The sequence below is a fragment of the Halichoeres trimaculatus genome, unplaced genomic scaffold (assembly GCF_033239565.1).
Source record: "Halichoeres trimaculatus isolate MK-OKI-2021-1 unplaced genomic scaffold, fHalTri1.1 fHalTri1_scaffold_15, whole genome shotgun sequence".
Taxonomy (NCBI): domain Eukaryota; kingdom Metazoa; phylum Chordata; class Actinopteri; order Labriformes; family Labridae; genus Halichoeres; species Halichoeres trimaculatus.
The window spans coordinates 22,439,030-22,460,267 of NW_027437193.1; the positions used below are offsets into that span (position 1 = coordinate 22,439,030).

Sequence of the window (21,238 nt, forward strand, 5' to 3'; positions counted from 1 at the left end):
TTTAATTTATTTTATTTACAGAAAAAAAAACTCAACACAAGTTATCATGATGGATTACTCATTTATTAGACAACTGGTATACCAGAATTTTTTCAACTTATTGTGCTTATCTTGGTCCAGTGCAGGATATAGTCTTTTAGGCCTCATGAGAGCTTCATGTTTTCATACTACACTTTTGTATATGTAACAGAAAAGAGAAATCAGGTCTAAAATGAAGGTAGATGCTAGAGAATGTATAGCCTGTTAGCAGCTCATGCCATAATTTAAAGACCTTGTTACCCCAAAAACGCCAGAGAAAGATTAACAGCTGAAAATCAGAACTTTACTGTGATTGGATCTTATAAGGAAGGGAAGAGATGGAAATAGAAATTTAAAAGGCCACACACACTCACTTCATTTTAGCAGATGTGTGTTTCAGTTTGTGGAGTAAACGTGTGGAAGTCTGGATAATGGTTTAAAAATTGTGCTGAAATATTTTTATACTCAGAGTAATTTAAGGCAAATGTCATGGGGAATTGCGAACTTACTGAGTATGTTTATGATTGATAAATGTAATGTTATGATGTGTAAAAAGAAGGTATTAACCTGAGTTAACCATATGGGTATCAACAGAAGAGTAAGTTGGATAAGGCATTTTTTTAAATTTTTTTTTTGTTTAATTGCTTTTCTCTTTTCAACTGGTAGCCCTTTGAGATCTTTTGATGTAAAGGGCAATACAAATTAAATTTATTATTATTATTATTATTATTATTATTATTATTATTATTATTATTATTATTATTATTATTATTTCTTCCTGCTAGAGGTGGGCGATACTAGGAATTTTGGTATCGACCCGATACAAAGTAAATATCGCCGATACTGATACTGATACTTTTTAATATCTAAGATTGATGTATCATCAAACTGCTGACCTTAAGGTGTTTTTGTGGTTTAGTTCTTTTGATTATGTTGTTAAAACACAGGACAGATTTTGGGCAGAGTTTAAAGATTTCTACAAAATACTTTTGGTGATGATAAATATTCATGTTAAGAAAAAAATACAACAGTAGCGAAACTAATTTTCCCCAAAACATTGTTATGTGGAATTATTTTCTTAAGAAAATAACGTGCAAAAAGTTATCAATTTAAGGTCAAATTAAAACAAAATCTTTTTTTAAGGTACAGAGTTGAAGACTACAATACAAAAAAATGAATACAAGTTCTCCCATTACTGCCCTCATTTTTTTGTTTTAAATAATAAAGTATATAAAGAATATGTATAAAGTAAAGAATTATCACGCGCTTGCTGATCCGTGTTCTGGCACAGCAGCATCTACACCAGGGGTCACCAACGTGGTGCCCGCAAGAAACACTTAAGGTGCCGTGAGGCATGTTCCAAAAAACCGCACTGATCCCAATAGGGTTCCTTCCTACCATCATTGTTGTGTATTATTAATAATAATTGTGAAATAATTGACATTGAGCAGTCTCTCCACATAGTATTACCAGTACTATTAATATGATAAATATCATTAAATAGTGATGTGGGCAGTTTTGTTCAGAAAGCCACTTATTAGCCGTAAGGTAGCCTTGGGCCTCAGAAAGGTTGGTGACCTCTGATCTGCACAAACACAGACACAGCCAGGTTGCCACTTTTATAAAACTGCAGCAGTCAGTGCATGCAGGAGACAAAATTGAACTAGAATATAAATCTTTACACTGGTATCATTCGATAACAAAACCAACGTTGGTATTGATATTGTGGATATTTGGCTCGATTCGCCCACCACTACTTCCTGCTCCTGTTTGATCATGTTTCAGACAGTGTTTCAGTATTTAAAAAAAAAAAGTGTGCATCATGTCTTGTTTTCAGACGCTGAAAGGAGAAAATTAACTGAACATGAATGAATCCATTCTAACAACACAAGCTGCAATGTGTCTGCATGAAGAACAAACCATTCTTCTGCTGCTCTATTTCCCTGAACAGCAAACCTCATTAGAAGAGACGAGAAACACGACTGTCATCTGTTTCTGATGTTAAAACGCAGCGTGAGTGCCAAATTAGATCTAAGGAATTTCCAAACCTCAACTTTGCATCAGCTGCCAGAAAAGTAATGTTATTGGAAACAAGGAGACTCAATAAGCCTCGGGGGAACGTTTGGTGCTGTGCCTCTGCACAGAGACTTGTGGGGAGCATCCAGTTCCATGTGGGGACATCCTAACACCAAACATAAGCTTGTAATCAGCTGGCCACTGGGACTATTTTACAAAACATGATTAACAGGAATTTTCCACTCGTGTCCCAGTTTGGGTCTGCTTTCTGACATTCAGTATGTTTTCAGTCTTATAAAAGAAGAGTCATCAACAAAGTATGATGGAAAGAGACGCTCACCCCTGTTTCCAACGTTTGCTTGATTTTGATTGAAATGAGCTGCTACACGACCAAAGATGTCAATTACACAATAATTAGTCATCTCGAGGTTGTCATTTATTTGAGTTTGAAATCTTACACGCGTTACTGGACCATAACCCTCATGAACGTCTGTCAATGTTAAGGCAATTTACCATTCTGCTTTTTTTTTTAATTCAAACAGATGCACAGCAAAAGCAACAGGAAAAAGTACAGACACGAAGGGGGACAGAGTCAACTTAACTGGAAGAAATGAAAGGAATACAAACAAATAATACAAGGAATGATCTCATACTAGGTGTGAGAAATGTCTTCAAGATGAGGGTCAATTACAAGTCATAAAGATCACACTACACAGAATCTGCTAAATAAAGAGGAGAACTCAAGCTTGAAGCTAACACTCTCAGATTCACTCCTATTGCTGTAGCTGTCAATATAATAAACCTGTCACCCGCAGCGGCTACGGTCCAGATTAGACATGCAAAGAAAACCAAAAACAGGTTTGGTTGCAGAAAAATCCATGAATACAGACTTTTACTTGTCTCAGGTGTTTATACATGAGATGAAGGAAAAAAATAACAGTAAATGAGTCACTTGAAGGCCTTTAGACATACATGGAACTTAATGGAAAGTTTCATCAAACAGGAAGGAGTACAGAGTCAGTAACTGGGGTCCGATGTGAAATGTCATACTTGGAGCTCTCACAGTGTTGTGGTGCATAATTACAGACTTCAAACAGAAGCAGACACACTACATATAACAGGTCTCCTCCAGCCCTATGCTCCATCCTGTTCCTGTGTTTTATATGCAACAGAGCTGGGAACAAACATGTCTCAAAAGAATACTCAATATTTGCAGCTACATGTCAGAGAACTATTCTTTTCTTGGAGTTTTTTTTTAAACGTGATCTTTATTGATTATGTTGAATCACTTTGTTTGACAAGCTACGCACTCTAACCTACAAATTGGTTCATGTTATAGGCACTATGCTATTGACCTGAAGCCTTAATGTGCAGCAGAATCACTGCTGCCGATAAGATCAATTCAAACCAGACGTACACTCATATGACGTACTCTTGGCATGGTTATGTCAAATTAAAACGCTTCACTTTCTGAAACAGGAGGCTTTTTCTTCATGGTGCTTTGCTTCATTTATGTGTTAAATAGAAAGAAGTGACAGATGATGGTTGAAAATGAAGTGTGCAAACAGCAAAGTTCTTTTGACCGACAGAACTACTCCAGCTTTTAAAAAGTACACATCGTGCTCCACCTCTCGCTCTTTCATTTCCTGGTTCTGTTTCTGGTCCGTAGTCATTCCTATCAGGTTGGTGCGTTTTGGTTCGGTGCAGTTTCAGGGTATGGAACAGTATCCTCCACATGCTCCGCCCTGGCCTTTCTCCTGGTCTCCCAGACGGACCCTCGGACTCTGGTTTTCGCTCTCCCACAGGCCTGGAGTCTGGAGGATCTTCTCCACCAGCTCTTCGAAGGCACACTGGACACCATCTTTGGTTTTTGCACTGGCCTCTGTGCAAAAGACCAAAGCACCAGAAAAATCACGAGTTAGAGGTGATTTTTACGATATTTAATGACAAAACCTGTACTTAGTAGTGCTTGTGAATGTAAATTTACATATGAAGGCCACGCCCATTACATCAGAGCGTTCTGAACAGAGGGGCTATGAGAGCCTGGAAACAATGCTGCTGTGCTTGATTTATTAGCTTTTGGACCAAAACATTTGACTACCATTTTGTGAAGACGTCAATGATCCATAATAAACTGCAGAAAAGGAGCATAATATGGGACCTTTAAATAAGTAGAGCACTTTCTAAAACAAAACAAAAAAAAAAACAGAAATCTACACATCAGCATCTTCATTCCAAACCTTGTTGAGTTTAAAGTACAGTAAAACTAACACAAGACACTTAAAACACCAATGTGGTGACAAACGTGGCATTTAAAGTATAAAATGACTTTATTTAAGAGGCAGCGGGATGAAGACATCCTCACTGCAGATTAAATCCACAACATCTTCTTGCCCAACCCTTTTGAAAAGCCCTTCATTTAGCCCATCTAAAATGGAAACTCCACAGAAATGTTAACCTAATTTCCCAGCGAGCAGCAGATTGGAGATGAGAATCAGGAACACGTGTAGACATGGATCTGTTTAATGAAAGCTCGCTTGATTTTAGTCATAATTCAGTTCTGCTGGAGTGGCTGCATCTTTTCGCTCACATCTGACAGTACGACTCAAAAATGCCAAACAAGTATAAACAAAAAGTGAACGCACGATTTACTGAGGGAGGCCTTGACTTTTTCCAGTGAAGCAATAACAGCTCTGACTTTTAAGAACAAAACAGGTCATTTTCATGACTCTGAGCGACATTTTACGGCTCTATTAGTTAAAATGGTTGAGAGAAAATCTAGACAAGCCAGAATGCTTACTCAGTGCTTGTAATACAGCACACCTTTGTACTCATTGGTTTGCCAGGTGTTTGTTCTTTTTTTATCAAGCAACAGCTGGTTGAGGGTTTTGTGAATGCAGAAAAGAAAAATAAGAAACAGTTCCCCAAGTGTTGACAAAAAAATCAGGAAAATCCTGTTAGAGCTGTATGTAAATGAGTGTTAAAGCAGAGAAAAACACGTTAACAGCCTGGAATAAAATCCAGCTTTATACCCTGATTCTTTTATCAGGGTATATTCTTTTATCACTTCAACAATAATCAGACCCATTTCTGTTTAGTTTTATGTCTCATTCTTTCTTTCATTATTGACAGTAATGAAGGATATGACAGCTTGTTTGCGTCAGTATCAGAGTTCAAAATGTGTTACATTTGCATCCTTCCAGATGGGCGGAAAGGACTGTTTTCCTCTACGAGATTTCCTGCCCCCAACTATGACAGGACTGTGCTGACTGTCTATGTTTTTCACCCTGAAGAGTTTTGCAGGTTAGACCATACCAACCATAGTGTGGCTTCTCGTTTGTGTGGAAATCTAAACATTAGGGTGTGACTTCCACTCTTCAAACAGCTGTCTGACATCTGAGGGAGACTGGACTGTCAAAACATTGTGGTTAAATAAACATGCTTTTTTTTTTTTAACTGGCTGCTTTCTTTCTTAAGATACCATGGACCTTGGGCTGTGCGTGAATCATTTTTTTACCTGAACTTGTCTGATTTCACTCTAACAGGAGGACTTACCGATAAAAAGCATAGAGTGTTTCCTGGCAAATTTCAACCCTTCGTTCCTGTCCACTTCGCGGTCGTCCTGAAAACAATCAGATATCCTTTTGTTTTATTTTACATGAAGAAAAGAAAACATAGAGCAAAAAAATGTTGCAACACTAAATCCCAAACAGGATTGTGTTAATTAATTAGTGACAAAGAGTTAAAAACTTTGAGGTTATGACTCACCTTATCTATTTTGTTACCAACAAGCATTTTTACAATATCGTTGCGTGTCGTGTAGGTTTCCAGTTCATTCAGCCAGTTTTCAAGCTTTGTGAAAGTGTCGCGCTTTGTGACATCATACACTGTGGAAACCACAGAAACAAAGACATGACATTAAAAGGGAAACATTTCAAGAGTGCACTGCTTCACAAATTCACTAATGGGAAATTTAACATGAAATTTCATTAATCTAATGGCTGCTTTCCAGTGCGGGTAAATGTTTTGTGTGTATCCATGAAGGTTAACCTTTGTTCCCTACAGTATGCTTGATTCTTGTTGAGAAATTCTCATTAAAACAGAAGCTAGCTATGAGCATGAGGCTGAAACCCTTTACATCTGGATTCTTTAAAGGATTGTGTGATAAAAAAAAGAGCTACATAGCAGTGAGTGGATACGGTTCTTTTAGTGAAAAGCAACCTTGTCTTGGTCTGTTATTAGAACTGCTGAGTGGATTTATGTTGTAACAACTGTTTACCAAGTATGACTCCCTGTGCTCCGCGGTAGTAGCTGGGGGTCAGGGTGCGAAACCTCTCCTGTCCGGCTGTGTCCTGAAGAAGTAAAGACACTTAAGATTAGTCGAAGTTCAATTATTACTTCATAACAAAGATTTAATGCCTGCAGTACATTTGAAAAGTTTCTGCATCCACATCTAATACTTTACTTTAAGTCTACAAGGTCTCAGGATACTCACACAGTTTGGCTAAATTGTTGCATAAGGACTAAAATTCTTGGCAATTTCCTGCACCGTGTCAAGTGTATATAATAGCTCATATTTATAACAGAATTAACTTGCATACAGTAAACAAGTAAACATAAAATCTAACCACAATGCCGCTGTGAAGTTTTATTTTCTGAGCTAGTAGTGATATTTATGTTCTTTTTGTTTAACAATGCAAAAGGCAAAACAATTGCATAATTTGGTTCTAAAATATAAATTATATATTAAAACAAAGTTATGTGCTTACAAAGTGCACTGAGTAATGGCACCCTACTGCATATGGCATGGATCAAGTCCATGGGAGTTCAGTACTTACAGACAGACTATATAATGACCTGTGTGTTTTAATAACACTTCAGAATCTTGACTCGTTTTGCCTCTTGAGAGAAACTAGAATCTGTTTCTGTTTTGTTTTTCTTGCTGCATAATGTTGCCATCTAGTGGGGAGACCCTGAAGTCCAGCATGTTTTCTTGCCAACACACATAAACAATAGTCAAGCTTAATGTCTTCAGTCTTACCCATATGGCCAGCTTTGCTTTGTTCCCATCTATTGCGAGTGTTTTAACTTTGAAATCCACACCTGGTTAGTCATAAAAGAAGGCAGAGAAAGGCATTTCAGATTAACTGATCAGTAGATTCCCACTGTACCTTTATTTGTCAATGCGTGTGTATGTATGTCTCACCTATTGTTGCTGTCTGCTCAGGATCAAAAGTATCTTCTGTGAACCTCAGCAGGAGGCTGTTAGGGAAAATAAAGATAATATGGAAATAAGCAGGGAAAAGGCACACAAAGAGACCTCTGTAGTAACAGAAAACTCTGTAAGACTGTCCCTCTGCCTGTTGAAGGATCAAAACCGACAGCACTTTGTTAATGTTGACAGCTGGCTGTAGATGAATAGATGGAGTCTGTCTTTTTAGCAGTCATAAATAGTGGTAGCTTTAAAATTTTTACAGATGTGTACATGAAGCTGACGTTGTTATTCTCTTCATGACTCGCCTGGGAACAGTAAGTGCCTTCCCTGCACTCGAAGATAAGAACATTACCAGCTAGCTGTAGCAGCAGCTGCTGGAAACTAAACTTACATAACAAGAAGAACATCAACATTCACAACAGGCTAGCTAACGAGCTCGCTACAAACACACACAAACCTGGATTTTCCGACTCCACTTTCTCCAATAATCAGCAGCTTCAGGGTCGTCAGCACGTCTTCGTCCATGTTGACGTGCTGAGCTGGTTTGATTATCAGTTGTCAAACCTTTATCGATAAACTTCTCTAGTTTTCAGAGGAGCAGGCGGCTAACGGCTCCGGTGACAACCTGCTGCTCGCGTAACTTCCGCCCAACCTGCGACGCGTGACGTCATGGAGGTTAACGTGGTTTCAAAATAAAATAAATTAAATCACTGGATTAAATAATTAAAGCTAAATATGTTAACTGTACAGTGTCTTTTGTATCTCTCAGTCCATCTCAATAAAATCAGTAAAAATAGATAAATCAATAATGATGATAATAATAATAATAATAATAATAATAATAATAATAATAATAATGATGATAATAATAATAATAATAATAATAATAATAATAATAATAATAATAATAATAATAATAATGAGGAGAAGGAGTGATTCAAAAGCAGTCTGGGCTGTTCTTTTTTAAAATTTTATTTCACTGTTTTTTTTTTTTTGTTTTTTTTTTTTTTTGACAGAAGAGTCACTTTCTTTTTCCCCCAAAGGTTGTTCCTTTGGTTATTACAAACGGAATTGTCAACTACAAAGATTCCTTTGCTTATGTTAATCCATTCAAGTAGATTTTGTTATACAAGTTTTTTACTATTTCCATGTCATATCATGATTTTTGAGGATTTTGCAAAGATAAAAGTCTTTTTTTTTTTAAATCCTTCTTTTCTATTAAACCAAAATATGATACATTTTCATTTTTGACCAGATAAGGAGAGAGATGGACTGGCACCCAGGCTGCCAAATTTTCAAAAGTCTGAATTTTGACTTCAAAGTAAAAAATAAAAAAAACAATTTAGTAATGTGGAAAAAAAATAACAAAATAAAGTGATTTAAGAAAAACTTTTTTTAGAGCCTAGCGACTGTAACTGAGATGTATGGTAGGTAGGTACATACAACATGACAAGACACTATACTGTACCAAATGATGCCATTAATTTCATGGTTCCCTCTGTAAAATTTGAATTGTGCGCATTCAGTTTTCTCTACAGTGTAATTTATACATCATAACATTAAAATACAACAATCCATATGAAAGCAGGGAAATGTATACTATTAGTAAACAATGACAACATATTCTAGATAGCACCTGTATTCCACAAGATCTGCAGAAAAAAAACAAGAGAGGATACATAAAAAGATCATAATAAAATATTATTCATTTTAAGAGAAGTGGATCGCACATAGAGGAATAAAGACTGTCATGAGTTAAAATAAAGATCCACATTAGAATTCCTCTTTGTTCTGTGTCTTTGCCCCATTCCACTAGTCTTATGGGACCTACAATTTTAACCTTAGCTCAACCATGAAGAGGAATCACCTGGGGGTTGTGCTATTGAAGACCAGTGAGCCATACTACATCTACAGTCCTTGAGCTCAATGAGCTCTCTGACTGAGCCTTTCCTCAAACCTCTGCTGTTTCTGCTCATTACAGAGGACTGACCCTGTTATTATGCTAATCTGATCTCAAACAGGAGTTAAAGAGACTGTAGCACCATAAATACTGCTGTCGTGATCACTCGAAGATGTTAGTCTGAAATTTGTGAGAGAAAGAGCAGCCCTGATACTCTTCTAAAAGTGTGTTATCCATCTTTTTTTCTATAAGAGTCCTGGGTTTTATTGAAAACAGTTTTTGCAGCTATGGCCAGATTCCACACAGACTGCATAGAGAGACCCTTACGTATCTGTTGTGAGATGCTGGGTCATTTTATTGGATCCCATCCCTGGTTGTTCTTGACTGCCCCCCTTATACTCTCCCTGAGTCTTGGAAGTGGATTTTATTTCCTCAAGGACAGCATGTCAAACAACATCGAAGAGCAGTTCACACCTGTGGACGGACCTGCCAAGACGGAGAGGAAATACATCCAAGAAACCTTTCCAGGAAACGACTCCATGTTTTCACAAATGAGACTGAGCACAGATGGGAATTACGCAACTTTGATAGCTGCAAGTGACAGCAATATTCTGACTGTGGAGTCACTCCAGCACATCTTAGACTTGGATTTTAAAGTCAGGAGTATAAAAGTGCATTATGACAACCAGTCATTTGAATATGAAGATATTTGTGCTCAGGTGGTGGGATCCTGCTACTCGAATGACATTTTGGATATCATAGAATACAATGCAAACAATGTGGAGGCAGTCGATCTGACATTTCCATGGTATTACTCTGGTTTTAAGAGCTTTCCTTTATATGTTAGCTTGGGGGGAGTGAATTTGCACCAAGAAAGATCAGTCATTGTAGGTGCTAAGGCTGTACAGCTCTATTACTATTTGCGTGAGGACAATAAAGCTAAAAGTGACCTTTGGTTGAAAAGCTTCATCGATTTGGTCTCAAACTTATCATCGACTTCAATTCAGGTAAGCACAACTTTTTATGTGCACCTATCTAAACAACATTAATAAAAATTAATTTAATAATTACAATTCATTTATCATTTTTCCAGGTGTCATACTTCACCTCCGAGTCAATGCAGTGGGAATTTGAAAAAACTCCAGCTTCTGTTATTTCTTTATTCTCCATCACTTATGCCATCGCCATCACATTTTCACTTCTATCCTGTTGGCGGTTGGTAAAACATCTGCTGCACATTTGACTTTTGCGTACATAGCTTTTTTTTTTTTCTAAATCTCTGCTTTGTGTCCATTAGGTTGGATAATGTGAGGACCAAGGTGTGGGTGGCCTTCTGTGGGGTGTTCTCAACGGGTCTGGCAGTCCTGAGTGGTTTTGGGTTGCTGTTATTGCTCAATCAACCCTTTGTGATGACAGTTGCCTCCTGTCCTTTTCTGATATTAGGTAAGTCTTTTTAAATGTTATGGTCTCACAGTCCAAGGCTGAATCTTACTGAAACATACTGCTGCCATGCCAGAGAAAAAAAAAATATATATATATTTTATGCTATAAAATAAAAAGTTTTTTTGTTGGAGCACAATGTTTTTCACAATATACATCAGACACATACGTTCTTCATAGCTACTTTTAAAAACCTTAAATCTTTAGCAGGCAATTGAAATCACAATATACTTTTAGAGTAGACCATGAAGAAGGACCTTTATAACAGTGACCAGATAGTTACTAACTCCACTGACAATGTATTTTACTAAGGCAAGTTCTTGAAGACATTTTTTATTGGCATTTTTCTGCCTCAGTGCTGCTCACAACAGATCAAAGTTGTATGCTCCTGTCTCAAATCCTAGCGTCTCTAATGTTTGGCTCACAGGAATTGGATTAGACGACATGTTCATCATGATCTCCTGCTGGCAGAGGACCCGTGTTCTGGATAGTGTCCCAAAGCGGCTTGCTGAAACCTACAAGGAAGCTGCTGTCTCCATCACTATCACCACTCTGACGGACGCTCTGGCTTTCTTCCTGGGCTGCTGCTCACCTTTTGGTTCAGTCAGGTCCTTCTGCGTCTACGCAGGGGTATCTATCTGCTTCTGTTATCTGTACAGCATCACTTTCCTGGGAGCGTGCATGGCTCTGAACGGACTAAGGGAAGCAGAGAACAAGCACTGGTTCACCTGTGCTAAAATCTCTGAAGACTCATCATCCCAGAACTCCAGGGTCTTCAGTGTCTGCTGTGTTGGAGGGAGCTATAACCGGTTCTTGGAAAAGGAGGAGACTGAGTCCATGAGTCTGTTTTTTGAGCGGTTCTATGGCCCATTTCTGACCCATAAAATGATAAAGGTTTGTGCATTTGTAATTTATGTGCTTTATCTGACTGCTAGTATCTACGGCTGCTTTTCCCTAAAGCAGGGACTGGATACCAAAAACCTGGCTTTGGATGATTCCTATGTCATCAACTACTACAACGATAAAAGGCAACACTTTTCTGAGTACAGTTGCAATGTGATGGTAGCAGTGAAGCAGCCCTTTAAATACTGGGATGAAGAGGGACTGAGGCATCTGTGCAAATGCATTTCTAACTTTGAAGGTTTGAACTTTGTGAACAGCACCTATGCTTGGTTTCTATCCTTCAAACAATACACAGATGCAACTAAGCTCAACATAAGCTCACAAGAAACGTTTCAAACCCATTTACACCATTTCTTAGCGCTCAACTCCAAGTTCAAACAAGACATCAACATGACGGCAGATGATGAGATTCAGGCATCTCGCTTCTTCATTCAGACACTTAATAAAACCCCAATGACAGACCTGATGATAGGACTGAGGAGAGCTGCAGAGGACTGCACCGTAGACCTGCTGGTGTACCATCCTGCTTTTATCTACTATGACCAGTACACTATCATCAAGGACAACACCATCCAAACCATCCTGATCGCTGTGATCGTGATGCTTGTCATCTCACTGCTCTTGATACCCAATCCTCTTTGTTCTGTTTGGGTTGCTTTCGCTATTTGTTCTGTCATTGTTGGTGTGACAGGGTTCATGGCACTCTGGGGTGTAAACCTGGACTCCATATCTATGATCAACCTCGTCATGTGCATCGGTTTCTCTGTGGATTTCTCTGCTCATATTTCGTACTCTTTGGTGTCCAGCCCAAAGAGTGATGTCAATGAGAAAGCTAAGGAAGCTTTGGCTCACTTAGGATATCCAATACTGCAAGGAGCACTGTCCACTATCTTAGGGGTGGTGGTGCTGTCCGTGTCCGGGAGTTACATCTTTCGGACATTTTTCAAGATTGTGTTTCTGGTGATTACATTTGGGCTGCTGCATGGTTTGGTGTTTATTCCAGTGTTTCTTACACTGTGTGGAGCGTGTTGGAAGTTAAAGTAAAGTATACATCTTGTTCATTCAATAAAAAAATAAAGTTGGCTATGAGATTTTTTTTCTTCTTTTTTTGACACTTTTATTTAAAATGTACCTCAGTTATTTTCTCAAGGTCTTGTATTTTTGCCCAAACTTCATGTAATGTGCACTCTACACTTTAAAGGTAAACTTACAAACCTTACAATGATCTGTTTTTTTTTCCTTTTTTATTTATTTCAGCTGCACAAACATTCATTAACCAATGCCATCACATTTGTTGAGAGACTTTGTCAATCGCCAGCAGACAGCAGTTCAATGTGTTCACAGCATAAAAGCATGGCCTATATACAATGTTCCCACTACATCACAGTCATATATACAGCTTTACAATGGTATAAGTCTGATAAACAGAAGCAGTGGTGTCTTATGTTGAAGCAAGTGTCTGAAAAAGTCACATCAGGAAGTATCAAATGTGCTGGTTGACATTTTGAAGGAGCTTCAATTTAATGAAAACCATGCACAAAATGCTCAAAATGCTTCAGTGCATGTTTGTCTAATAAATACTGTAACTTATCATTTTACGAACATGAGATATTTAATTTTTATTCGCCAAAAACTTAAAATTTAGAATCCTGGGGATATTTTTCCAAATGAGACATGTTGAAGTTTGAATTCCTTTAAACAGAGTGGATCCAGCAAAGCACTGTTTCACGTGTTAAAACAGTGATACTGACTGATAAATGTGTAACCTTTCTGCAATGAAATGATGAACAAAGAGAGGACAAGAAGCAGGACTGCATTCTAGCATCCTTCAATCCTCTCATTTACAAGAAAAGAAATACTTTTTTATGAGCTGTATTCAGACAATTAAAATAAATTATGCTGACATTTCTTTTAAGTTCAAGTGCTCTGTCCTTACATAAACCCAGCGTGTGTTTCTTGCATGCTTTTTGAGACTGAGCAGCAGCTTCTGATTCATCTGTATGAATTTAATGGTTAAATGAAATAAATTACACAAGGAGTTGAAAAGTGCATTTTCAGGCTGTACACTTACCTAAAGTGCTGAGACATTATAGTTCACAAGTTTAAACACTTCCTACATGGAAAAGAATAGTTTTACACTTACAGTACATTTCCTAAAAGGCCACCTTTAAAAACAAAAAATGGGGATGTGTGGCAAGGGTACGGCAGGAGAGACCAAACAATAAGATGAGGGAGTCCAAATGGAGCACTCAGTTCTGGTGATGTGCTAATCAAGAAACACACAAGCTGAAGGCTATCAGAAAAATAAAAATGGAAAACAACTCTGCAAAGGAGTTGAAATGTAGTTAAATCCTACTGTCTTTCAAACAAAACGTCTTTGGATTAAAGGTGTATTCCACTTAGTGTTTCCCTTTAACAATCCTAAAGGACCAGGCAGGTAAGAATTTGACTAATAATCAACTCTTTTTCTAACAATCAAAATTAAAAAAATATTTTTTTTCCAGATGCTGTTTAGACATTTGAGTTATATAACTACATTCAGGTGTTATGTTCTTTACCCTGTGAAAAAAGGATTTAATCACCTGTTGGGGATATTAATGATTACACACAAAGGTGACAGCATGAAAGTATCCCCTCTGGTTTGCTGTTAATAGCCTGAGTCCATCTCTCTGACCCAACCCCTGAGCTCTTTGAATGTGACCCCGCACTGCCCCTGACCGGTGGTGTCCTCGCTACTTTCACCTGGTGTCCAGGGTCTTCCCTTCCAGGACCAGCTGGATCTCTTTGGCATCCAAAGTCTCGTACATGAGCAAAGCATCGGCCAAGTTCTTGTGCTCTTTGGCATGAGACTTCAGCAGGGCTTTGGCGCGCTCATAAGACTCCTGTAGAAGCAGGGGAGAATGAAAATGATGGATGTAAGTCTTTGTTCATTTATTTTCTCCTTGTGCAGATTTTAAAAAAAGACAGACACAAACCTTCAACAAGACTCTGACTTCATGCTCCACAGCTGCTTGTGTCTCTGGGCTCTGCGCTGTCATGTCAGTGTACGTCATCACACCTAACTGTGGAGAGGGAGAATAAAATATGAAACATTATCGACAGCATTAATCAACATACTAATGACAGTTTTTTTAGCCAGCTTACCTTTTCACACATTCCAAATCTGGTCACCATCATCCTAGCGATCTTTGTGGCGCTGTCAAAGTCACTTGATGCACCTAAACGGCAGAAAGAACTCATGACTTTGATTCTTTTCAAAGTCCAGTTTTCAGTGAAGTTGAAGAATCCAACATCACAAGCATTTTTGGCTCATTAAGAATTCTCATACCTGTTGTGATGTATTCGTGGCCAAAGATCATCTCCTCTGCTACACGTCCGCCCATACTGACGTCCATCTGGGCCAGAAGCTGAGAGCGAGTCTCACTCCAGCGATCATTCTCAGGAAGCATCGACACCTAACGAGAAACAATGCAGATGACGTAGAGCAGGTTATAAATGGGCTGGGAAGATGTAAAAGTGTTGATATACAGGGATTAGTTGAAGTTTCCTTACATGTCCCAGACTGGGGCCTCTGGGCATAATGGTGGCCTTGTTAATGGGCATGGCGTCTTTAGTGTAGTATGCTACGATGGCGTGACCTGATTCATGGTACGCTGTGATCTGCTTGTTCTTTTTGTCTATTTCTGCACTCCGTCTCTCAGGACCTGGAGGAGGAATGAAATAGTTTCATTGTGAAAGGATAACATAAAAAGGGTAAAAACAAACATCATGAAGAAATAAAGAAGTCATAATGGCAACAGTGGGAATAAACAGGTCTTTTCTTACACATCTTTCAGGTTACCCACCCATGAGGATTTTGTCCTTAGCGAACTCCAGCTCCTTCATGGTGACCATGTCTTTACCATCGACTGCTGCCTTCAGGGCAGCCTGGTTCACAAGATTTTCCAGGTCAGCGCCCGAGAAGCCCACCGTGCCCCTGGCGATAATATTGGCCTCAATAGCTGCAGACATGACACGCAACATCAACAAAGATATCCCAGAGTTATCAAAACAGGCAGAAACGGACCACCGGTTAAGCAAAGCACACATTCAGCTCATGATGTCATCTTAAGAAAAACACAGGTGCTCTGTGGTTTTGTGCTCTGCCAAAGTGTTCAATGTGTCGAAAATATCAAACCAGTTACAGTTTAAAATAATACACTATGTAGTCATTAACATACTTGGATCCACTTTGATCTTCTTCAGGTACCAGTTGAGGATCTCCGTGCGTCCCTTTACATCAGGTTTAGGGACGGTCACCTGCATGTCAAAGCGTCCTGGGCGGATCAGGGCACTATGAGAGAGGATCAGATAGTGTTCAAAATATTGACACTGTGTAATCATACAACTCTGAGTCAGCATCAAAACACATGTGACTGTGAGAGCTGACTGCAAACCATGGTATTTGCAGATGAGCAGAGTCAACACTGACATTTGAACAGGCAATAGGAAGCCATAAGAGATGCAGGGGGAGAACATACTTATCCAAAGCTTCTGGGAAGTTTGTTGCTCCGATAATGATCACACCTTCGTTTGTTTTAAACCTACAGAAATAATACAGAAAATATGCAAGTTAGAAAACTTTTCTGCAATGTCTAAGATTTATTTTTTTATTTTACTTTATTCATTAAGTTGTATTACAGTTTATGTTGCTACTTTTAACGTCCTTTTCATACTCAAGCACCTAAAACTTTCCACACTTCCAGGAGGCCAAATATTTGCAGACATATGTCAAGTGCAGGTGCAAAAAGATAACTTGACAGCTTACCCGTCCATTTCAGCAAGCAGTTGGTTGATAGTTTGTCTGGAGTAAGGGTGCATGGGGGACTCGATCCTTTTCCCACCAACACTGTCAAGCTCATCGATAAAGATCACACAGGGAGCGTTGGCTTTAGCCTCTCCTGGAAAAAAATAAAGGCAAACAGGTGATACATCAATATACCAATATTCAGCTATTCACAACTCGACTAACTTTAAAAAAGCAGAGACAAAATATCAATTTTGATGCGTTGATAAACTCTTGGCACCGTTTATATATTTGAAAATATGTTATCCTATCTTACTAAAAAGGTTTCTTATGCGGCTGGCTCCCACTCCAACAAACATCTCATCAAACTCAGACCCAGAGGCATAGTAAAACGGCACATCTGCCTCTCCAGCTACTGCTCTGGCCAGGAGAGTCTTTCCAGTCCCAGGAGGGCCGACCAGCAGAACACCTGAAGTAAAAACGGAGGTGTAAAATGAAAGATGAATGCAAACAAAACTCTGAATCAAACTGTGTCATTATAACATCATGTCAACCACTCTACCTTTTGGCAGCTTTCCTCCCAAAGCAGTGAACTTCTGTGGATTTTTCAGGAACTCCACCACCTCCTGCAGCTCATTCTTAGCTTCCTCTACACCTTTGACATGTTCAAATGTCACGTTTTTCATCTGGACGGGGTCCACAGCTGAGTCCAGGCCTGTTGTGGTTCGGAACCGCACTGTCCAAAATGGTTAGATTAAAGTTCGAAATCACACTGCATGGTTAGGTTAATGAGCTCTCACATAGATGCTGCCTGTTACTGAGAGTTATCTGAGAACCACAGCAGACTGCATGTTAATGTTAAAACTCTATGGGTCAGAAAAGGCTGCTACTGTCTGCCTTTAACACCAAGCTTTGTTCTTTACTAATAAGGGTTATTCTTTAAATTTGCACAAACGAGTCAGCAAGCAAGCATCAACTGTATTATTACAAAAATGTTAAAACATGTTAAAATGATGCCTGATATTTTATACACTACATGAAATAACAAAGTAGCTTCAGAGGAGAAAAGGAGCCTTTACCCGATATGAAAGGGGTCTTGGAGATCCCATAGAGCCCCACAAGAAGTAGCACCAGAAGGATGAGGCGAGTCCTCCTGAGTGAGTCTGACCAACAAAACTTCACATCAGAACTGTTTCCAGGTTAAGAAATATTCCCAACAGTTCTATTAATGTGTGATCGTATCAGAACGTACCTTGTGTGCGTTGTGTCAGGGCTTGCGCTTTCAGGAAGCCCTCAGCAAAGCCCCTCTTAAAAGCATCCTGCTGTCCATCAGGTATGTTCTTTGTTTTCAACATGCTGTCGAGACTTTCCACTTCAAAACCCTTGTCCCGTGACAGAAAGCCCTGTGTTACAATTAAAGACTCGTCAGCAGAGTTTACATATTCAGGAGACTATTTGAGTTTATTACACTGGGCTCTCTTTGTAGGTCTGATAACTCAAGGTTCTGTTTTTTTTTAAGTACAGGTTTTTTAATCCATTGATGGTGAAGCATGGAGTTATACCTCTTCAATGATTAGCTTCAGTAAGAATTTATTTTTGCACTGGTCAGCAGGTACTTGGCAGTTGACGTACTTCAGCTGCCACTTCTTGTGGGGTGCAACCAAACTGTATATCATTGACCTTAGTTATGTTTTGTGAAACCTGTAGTGATTAAAAGTGTGCTTTTCATCTAGAAATCTGAACAGGCCTCTTGTTAGGAGAAGTTGTAGCTGCTAAAGCAACACTTGCATGTCAAAACAATAAAGGTGTATTTTTCAAAATGCTTATTACATTAAGCATGTGATGGTGGTTAAACAGGTTTGTCTGTAACCCTACCTTCATAAAAGATGGTGTAAAGCCCTCAGGTTCCAGGGGGCGGTCAAGGCCTGTTTGCAGTCGTCTGGTTTTGCTCCTTAAAGTTTTAAAGCCTCTGCTCTGCATCAGCACTAAAAATGCACATAGGGTAAAAAAAAAGTTTGCAAGCTGATGTTCCAAATTATATGGTTTTGACGTTCCTAACACTGTAAACTTTTCTGAAATAGGAAGCTTTGATCCGCAACTAAAGCTTCTGTACCACGGTTACCTGGCCAGAATTGTAGCTCTGTGTTGACACACTGAAGAGGTGAGGGATGCTGCCTGGAGAACACTTGAGCTGAAGCAGGCATCAGACCATGTGAAAAGCCTGGGAAAAAAACAAAGTGTGAGAAAAATACTATCTCTTTGAAATCTTACAAAATCAGGGTCAGCTCTTACTGCTTAATTTATGGTCAACTGGTAACAAAGCTGAGCTAAGCTACTTGGACAAGTTTCACTGGGAGAACGTACAGAACAGGACACACCATGTACAAAACTACAAATCCTGGCATGTTAGGTCCTTTTTATGATCAATAATGGTGACTCAAGAGTTTATCCTCTGGTAATTTTGATAACTCTGATCAGTACAGTACAGCATGGACTAAAAACCTTCAATACAGACATGCATCCTCACCATGCTTATTGTAATAAAAGGAGTGTGTAGATATATATGAGGTCCTCCATGCAGTCTGTCCACCCAGAGGAGGTGGCGCCTCCTGTGGACTTAGACATGGGAACACATCTTTCATCAAGTCATCCAGCTGGTGTGCCCCCAGGTCTGATAAGCCGAGCTCACGCAGGTTCCACATGGGCTGCAAACAGTGATTACACCAAATAGTAAAATAAAAAGCAAATACATCATTTTTTTATCACACTTTGTAAAGCAGATACAGATTTTGTCAGAATAACATGCACCTCTGTGCTGTGTCGCTCTGAGTCTGAGACATGCTCCTTGTGTTTTCGTGATGTGCAGGTGACACTGCTGCTTCCCACTGAGCTCTTCATGGAGTGGAGAACATTGATGAGATGGCTGAGTGGCACAGTCACCTGAGATAGTTACAGAGCAGATGCAACACTTATGAAGTCATCCAAATGCAGATTTCAAAAGGACTGTTGTCAGTCACAGATAAAAGGAAAGTAGATGCTGCCATTGGGTAAATATGATCCTACGCATATTAAAAATATTGAACAGAGGTTTGTGAATAGTGGTGGAAGTCATCATGAGTCCTGTATTTTTGTAGTTTCCAGTCTGACAGCTAAAGGCACACAGAGTACTTAACAGAACAGCAATATTAGCAAGCTAGCTAGCTGAAAGTTATCTAACCGGCCCGCAGTCACTTTCAGGTTAAGTACGGCTAACTGCAGAGGTGCGATCAACGAATATATGTCAAGAGATGTAAATTAAAGTGTATTTAATCAAGGACACAACAATTAAAGGTCCCCAGCAGTCTGCGTAATACGACAACAGGCTAAGGTAACGGTAGCATGCTACAAGGTTGATATGAACGAGCTACTAACCAAAACAACAACAATGCTAATGTTAGCTTGGCCTTACGTTTCTATCTTTCTCTTACCTGTGGCTGGACAGAGAACGAAAACATTTTAACTCTCAGTGGTACCAACGTCCGTGGAGTTATCCAAGATACACCCCCGTCCCTTTAAATGTCAAATAGGTTTTTCTTTCACTTTTATCTTTCTGTATCAGGCATAGCAAGTCAAACTGCGAACTTCAGCGGTAGTCTGACGGTCAACAAACCGGAAGTGACGTTTATGTCGGCTTTTTTTTCACGGTGACTGTGGAGATGAGGTTTTGGGCGTTTAAAGAGCCGTTCCTTTCGGAGGGCTGTTCAAAAGACCGATTTGTTGTTATACTTATTTTTCTTCGGAGTCAACCCGGGTTGCTCGTTTTTATCCAGGAAACGATCACTGGTAGCAGTTATATGATTAAGTCAGAATAATTCAAACATCCCACAATAAATACATGTTCTCTGTACGTCTTTTCCATTTAGACAAGACCCGTCCCTTCCTTTACAACACATTAAACATGATGATATCATTTCTTTTGTAACATGTTTAAAATAGACTATAACAGATTTGCATTCAAAAGGAAAAAAGTTTATTTTTGCAAAACAAATATCGCGTCACTTGAGACCAGAAAGTAGAATATGTACAATTGTGCAAAACTTAAATATGTATTTCATTTAGTGTTGTAATTTTCTAAGCCTTATTATAAACACAGACAATGTTACAGATTAGAAACTAATGAACATACCAGAGGTTGGTACAAGTAAAAACAAAGAATAGGGTAAAAATGAAAGGATCATCTAAATATACAAATAACATTATAACATTATTGTAGAGTCTTCTGGGCTTTGGGATTCTCAAAGGGGTTAATGGTTTCCATGTACTGCCTCAGTTCACTAAAGTAAAGATTGAAGACTGGTTTTCAGTATGCAAATTTAATTTTATGAATATGGAATTTAGTAAAAAAAAAGATAAGGAGATAAATCAAATGGTACTGTTTTTTATCTGAGCCACAGAAATTATACTAAACAAAAAGCTTATTTTTGTATAATAAGTTAAAGTTAAAGAATTGTGGAACAGTGGCAATATGTTTTTAGAACAGAGAACTCCCCTATTCTTCCCGATTGGAGGACTAGAAAATAACTTACTTGTCACTGTCTCATTTAATGGAAAAGAACAAGGTGACTCAGGCTACTTAGTTCATCAGAATTTGGAACATTATTACACCTTTAGGAATTGCACCCATTACAATTGAAAATTCTCTTGGGGTTACAGGTAGACAGGAACTCAGAATAATTCATCAAAAGCCCTTCTGAATTAAATAACAGTTTATCAAGGATAATACCATCAGCAAATCAACTTGGAAAAATAAAAATATTTTTGAACTAGATATCTCAATTGCTCCAAATAAGGTATTTATGCGGAGAGAAACTCCACATAAAAAGTTGGTGGCATGTCGGTGACAAATATTTTATAAACTTCAGTACCTCAAAAAAAACCCAGCTTATAAAAAAATGCCAAACTTTTTTCTCAATTTATTCAA

At 38.7% G+C, this 21,238-nt stretch overlaps 3 protein-coding genes across 4 annotated transcripts; 1 reads left to right on the forward strand and 2 right to left on the reverse strand.

The window, feature by feature from the left end:
• Positions 1-2,377: 2,377 nt before the first annotated feature.
• LOC141804873 (ras-related protein Rab-18-B) lies at positions 2,378-7,904 on the reverse strand. Its single transcript, XM_074689525.1, has 7 exons — positions 7,707-7,904; positions 7,241-7,296; positions 7,076-7,137; positions 6,314-6,386; positions 5,803-5,921; positions 5,590-5,656; positions 2,378-3,916 (listed from the first exon to the last, which is right to left on the reverse strand). Exons 1-7 carry the CDS (start codon positions 7,772-7,774, stop codon positions 3,744-3,746), a joined length of 618 nt encoding a protein of 205 aa, XP_074545626.1. The 5' UTR covers positions 7,775-7,904; the 3' UTR covers positions 2,378-3,743.
• Positions 7,905-9,436: 1,532 nt separating this feature from the next.
• ptchd3b (patched domain containing 3b) lies at positions 9,437-12,536 on the forward strand. The gene is made up of 4 exons (XM_074688613.1): positions 9,437-10,156; positions 10,243-10,364; positions 10,447-10,592; positions 11,017-12,536. Exons 1-4 carry the CDS (start codon positions 9,437-9,439, stop codon positions 12,534-12,536), a joined length of 2,508 nt encoding a protein of 835 aa, XP_074544714.1.
• Positions 12,537-13,150: 614 nt separating this feature from the next.
• On the reverse strand, positions 13,151-19,951 carry yme1l1b (YME1-like 1b). Of its 2 annotated transcripts, none has more exons than XM_074689359.1 (18): positions 19,746-19,951; positions 19,087-19,218; positions 18,806-18,983; positions 18,401-18,499; positions 18,154-18,263; positions 17,531-17,681; positions 17,358-17,441; positions 16,841-16,993; positions 16,595-16,747; positions 16,300-16,432; positions 16,013-16,075; positions 15,713-15,825; positions 15,338-15,493; positions 15,045-15,196; positions 14,821-14,947; positions 14,637-14,710; positions 14,468-14,554; positions 13,151-14,374 (listed from the first exon to the last, which is right to left on the reverse strand). In XM_074689359.1, the coding sequence occupies exons 1-18, from the start codon at positions 19,770-19,772 to the stop codon at positions 14,231-14,233; spliced, it is 2,136 nt and encodes a 711-aa protein (XP_074545460.1). In that variant the 5' UTR covers positions 19,773-19,951; the 3' UTR covers positions 13,151-14,230. The 2 variants fall into 2 exon arrangements, with proteins under 2 accessions (XP_074545460.1, XP_074545459.1); XM_074689358.1 differs by having other exon boundaries at positions 16,841-17,014.
• Positions 19,952-21,238: the final 1,287 nt, after the last annotated feature.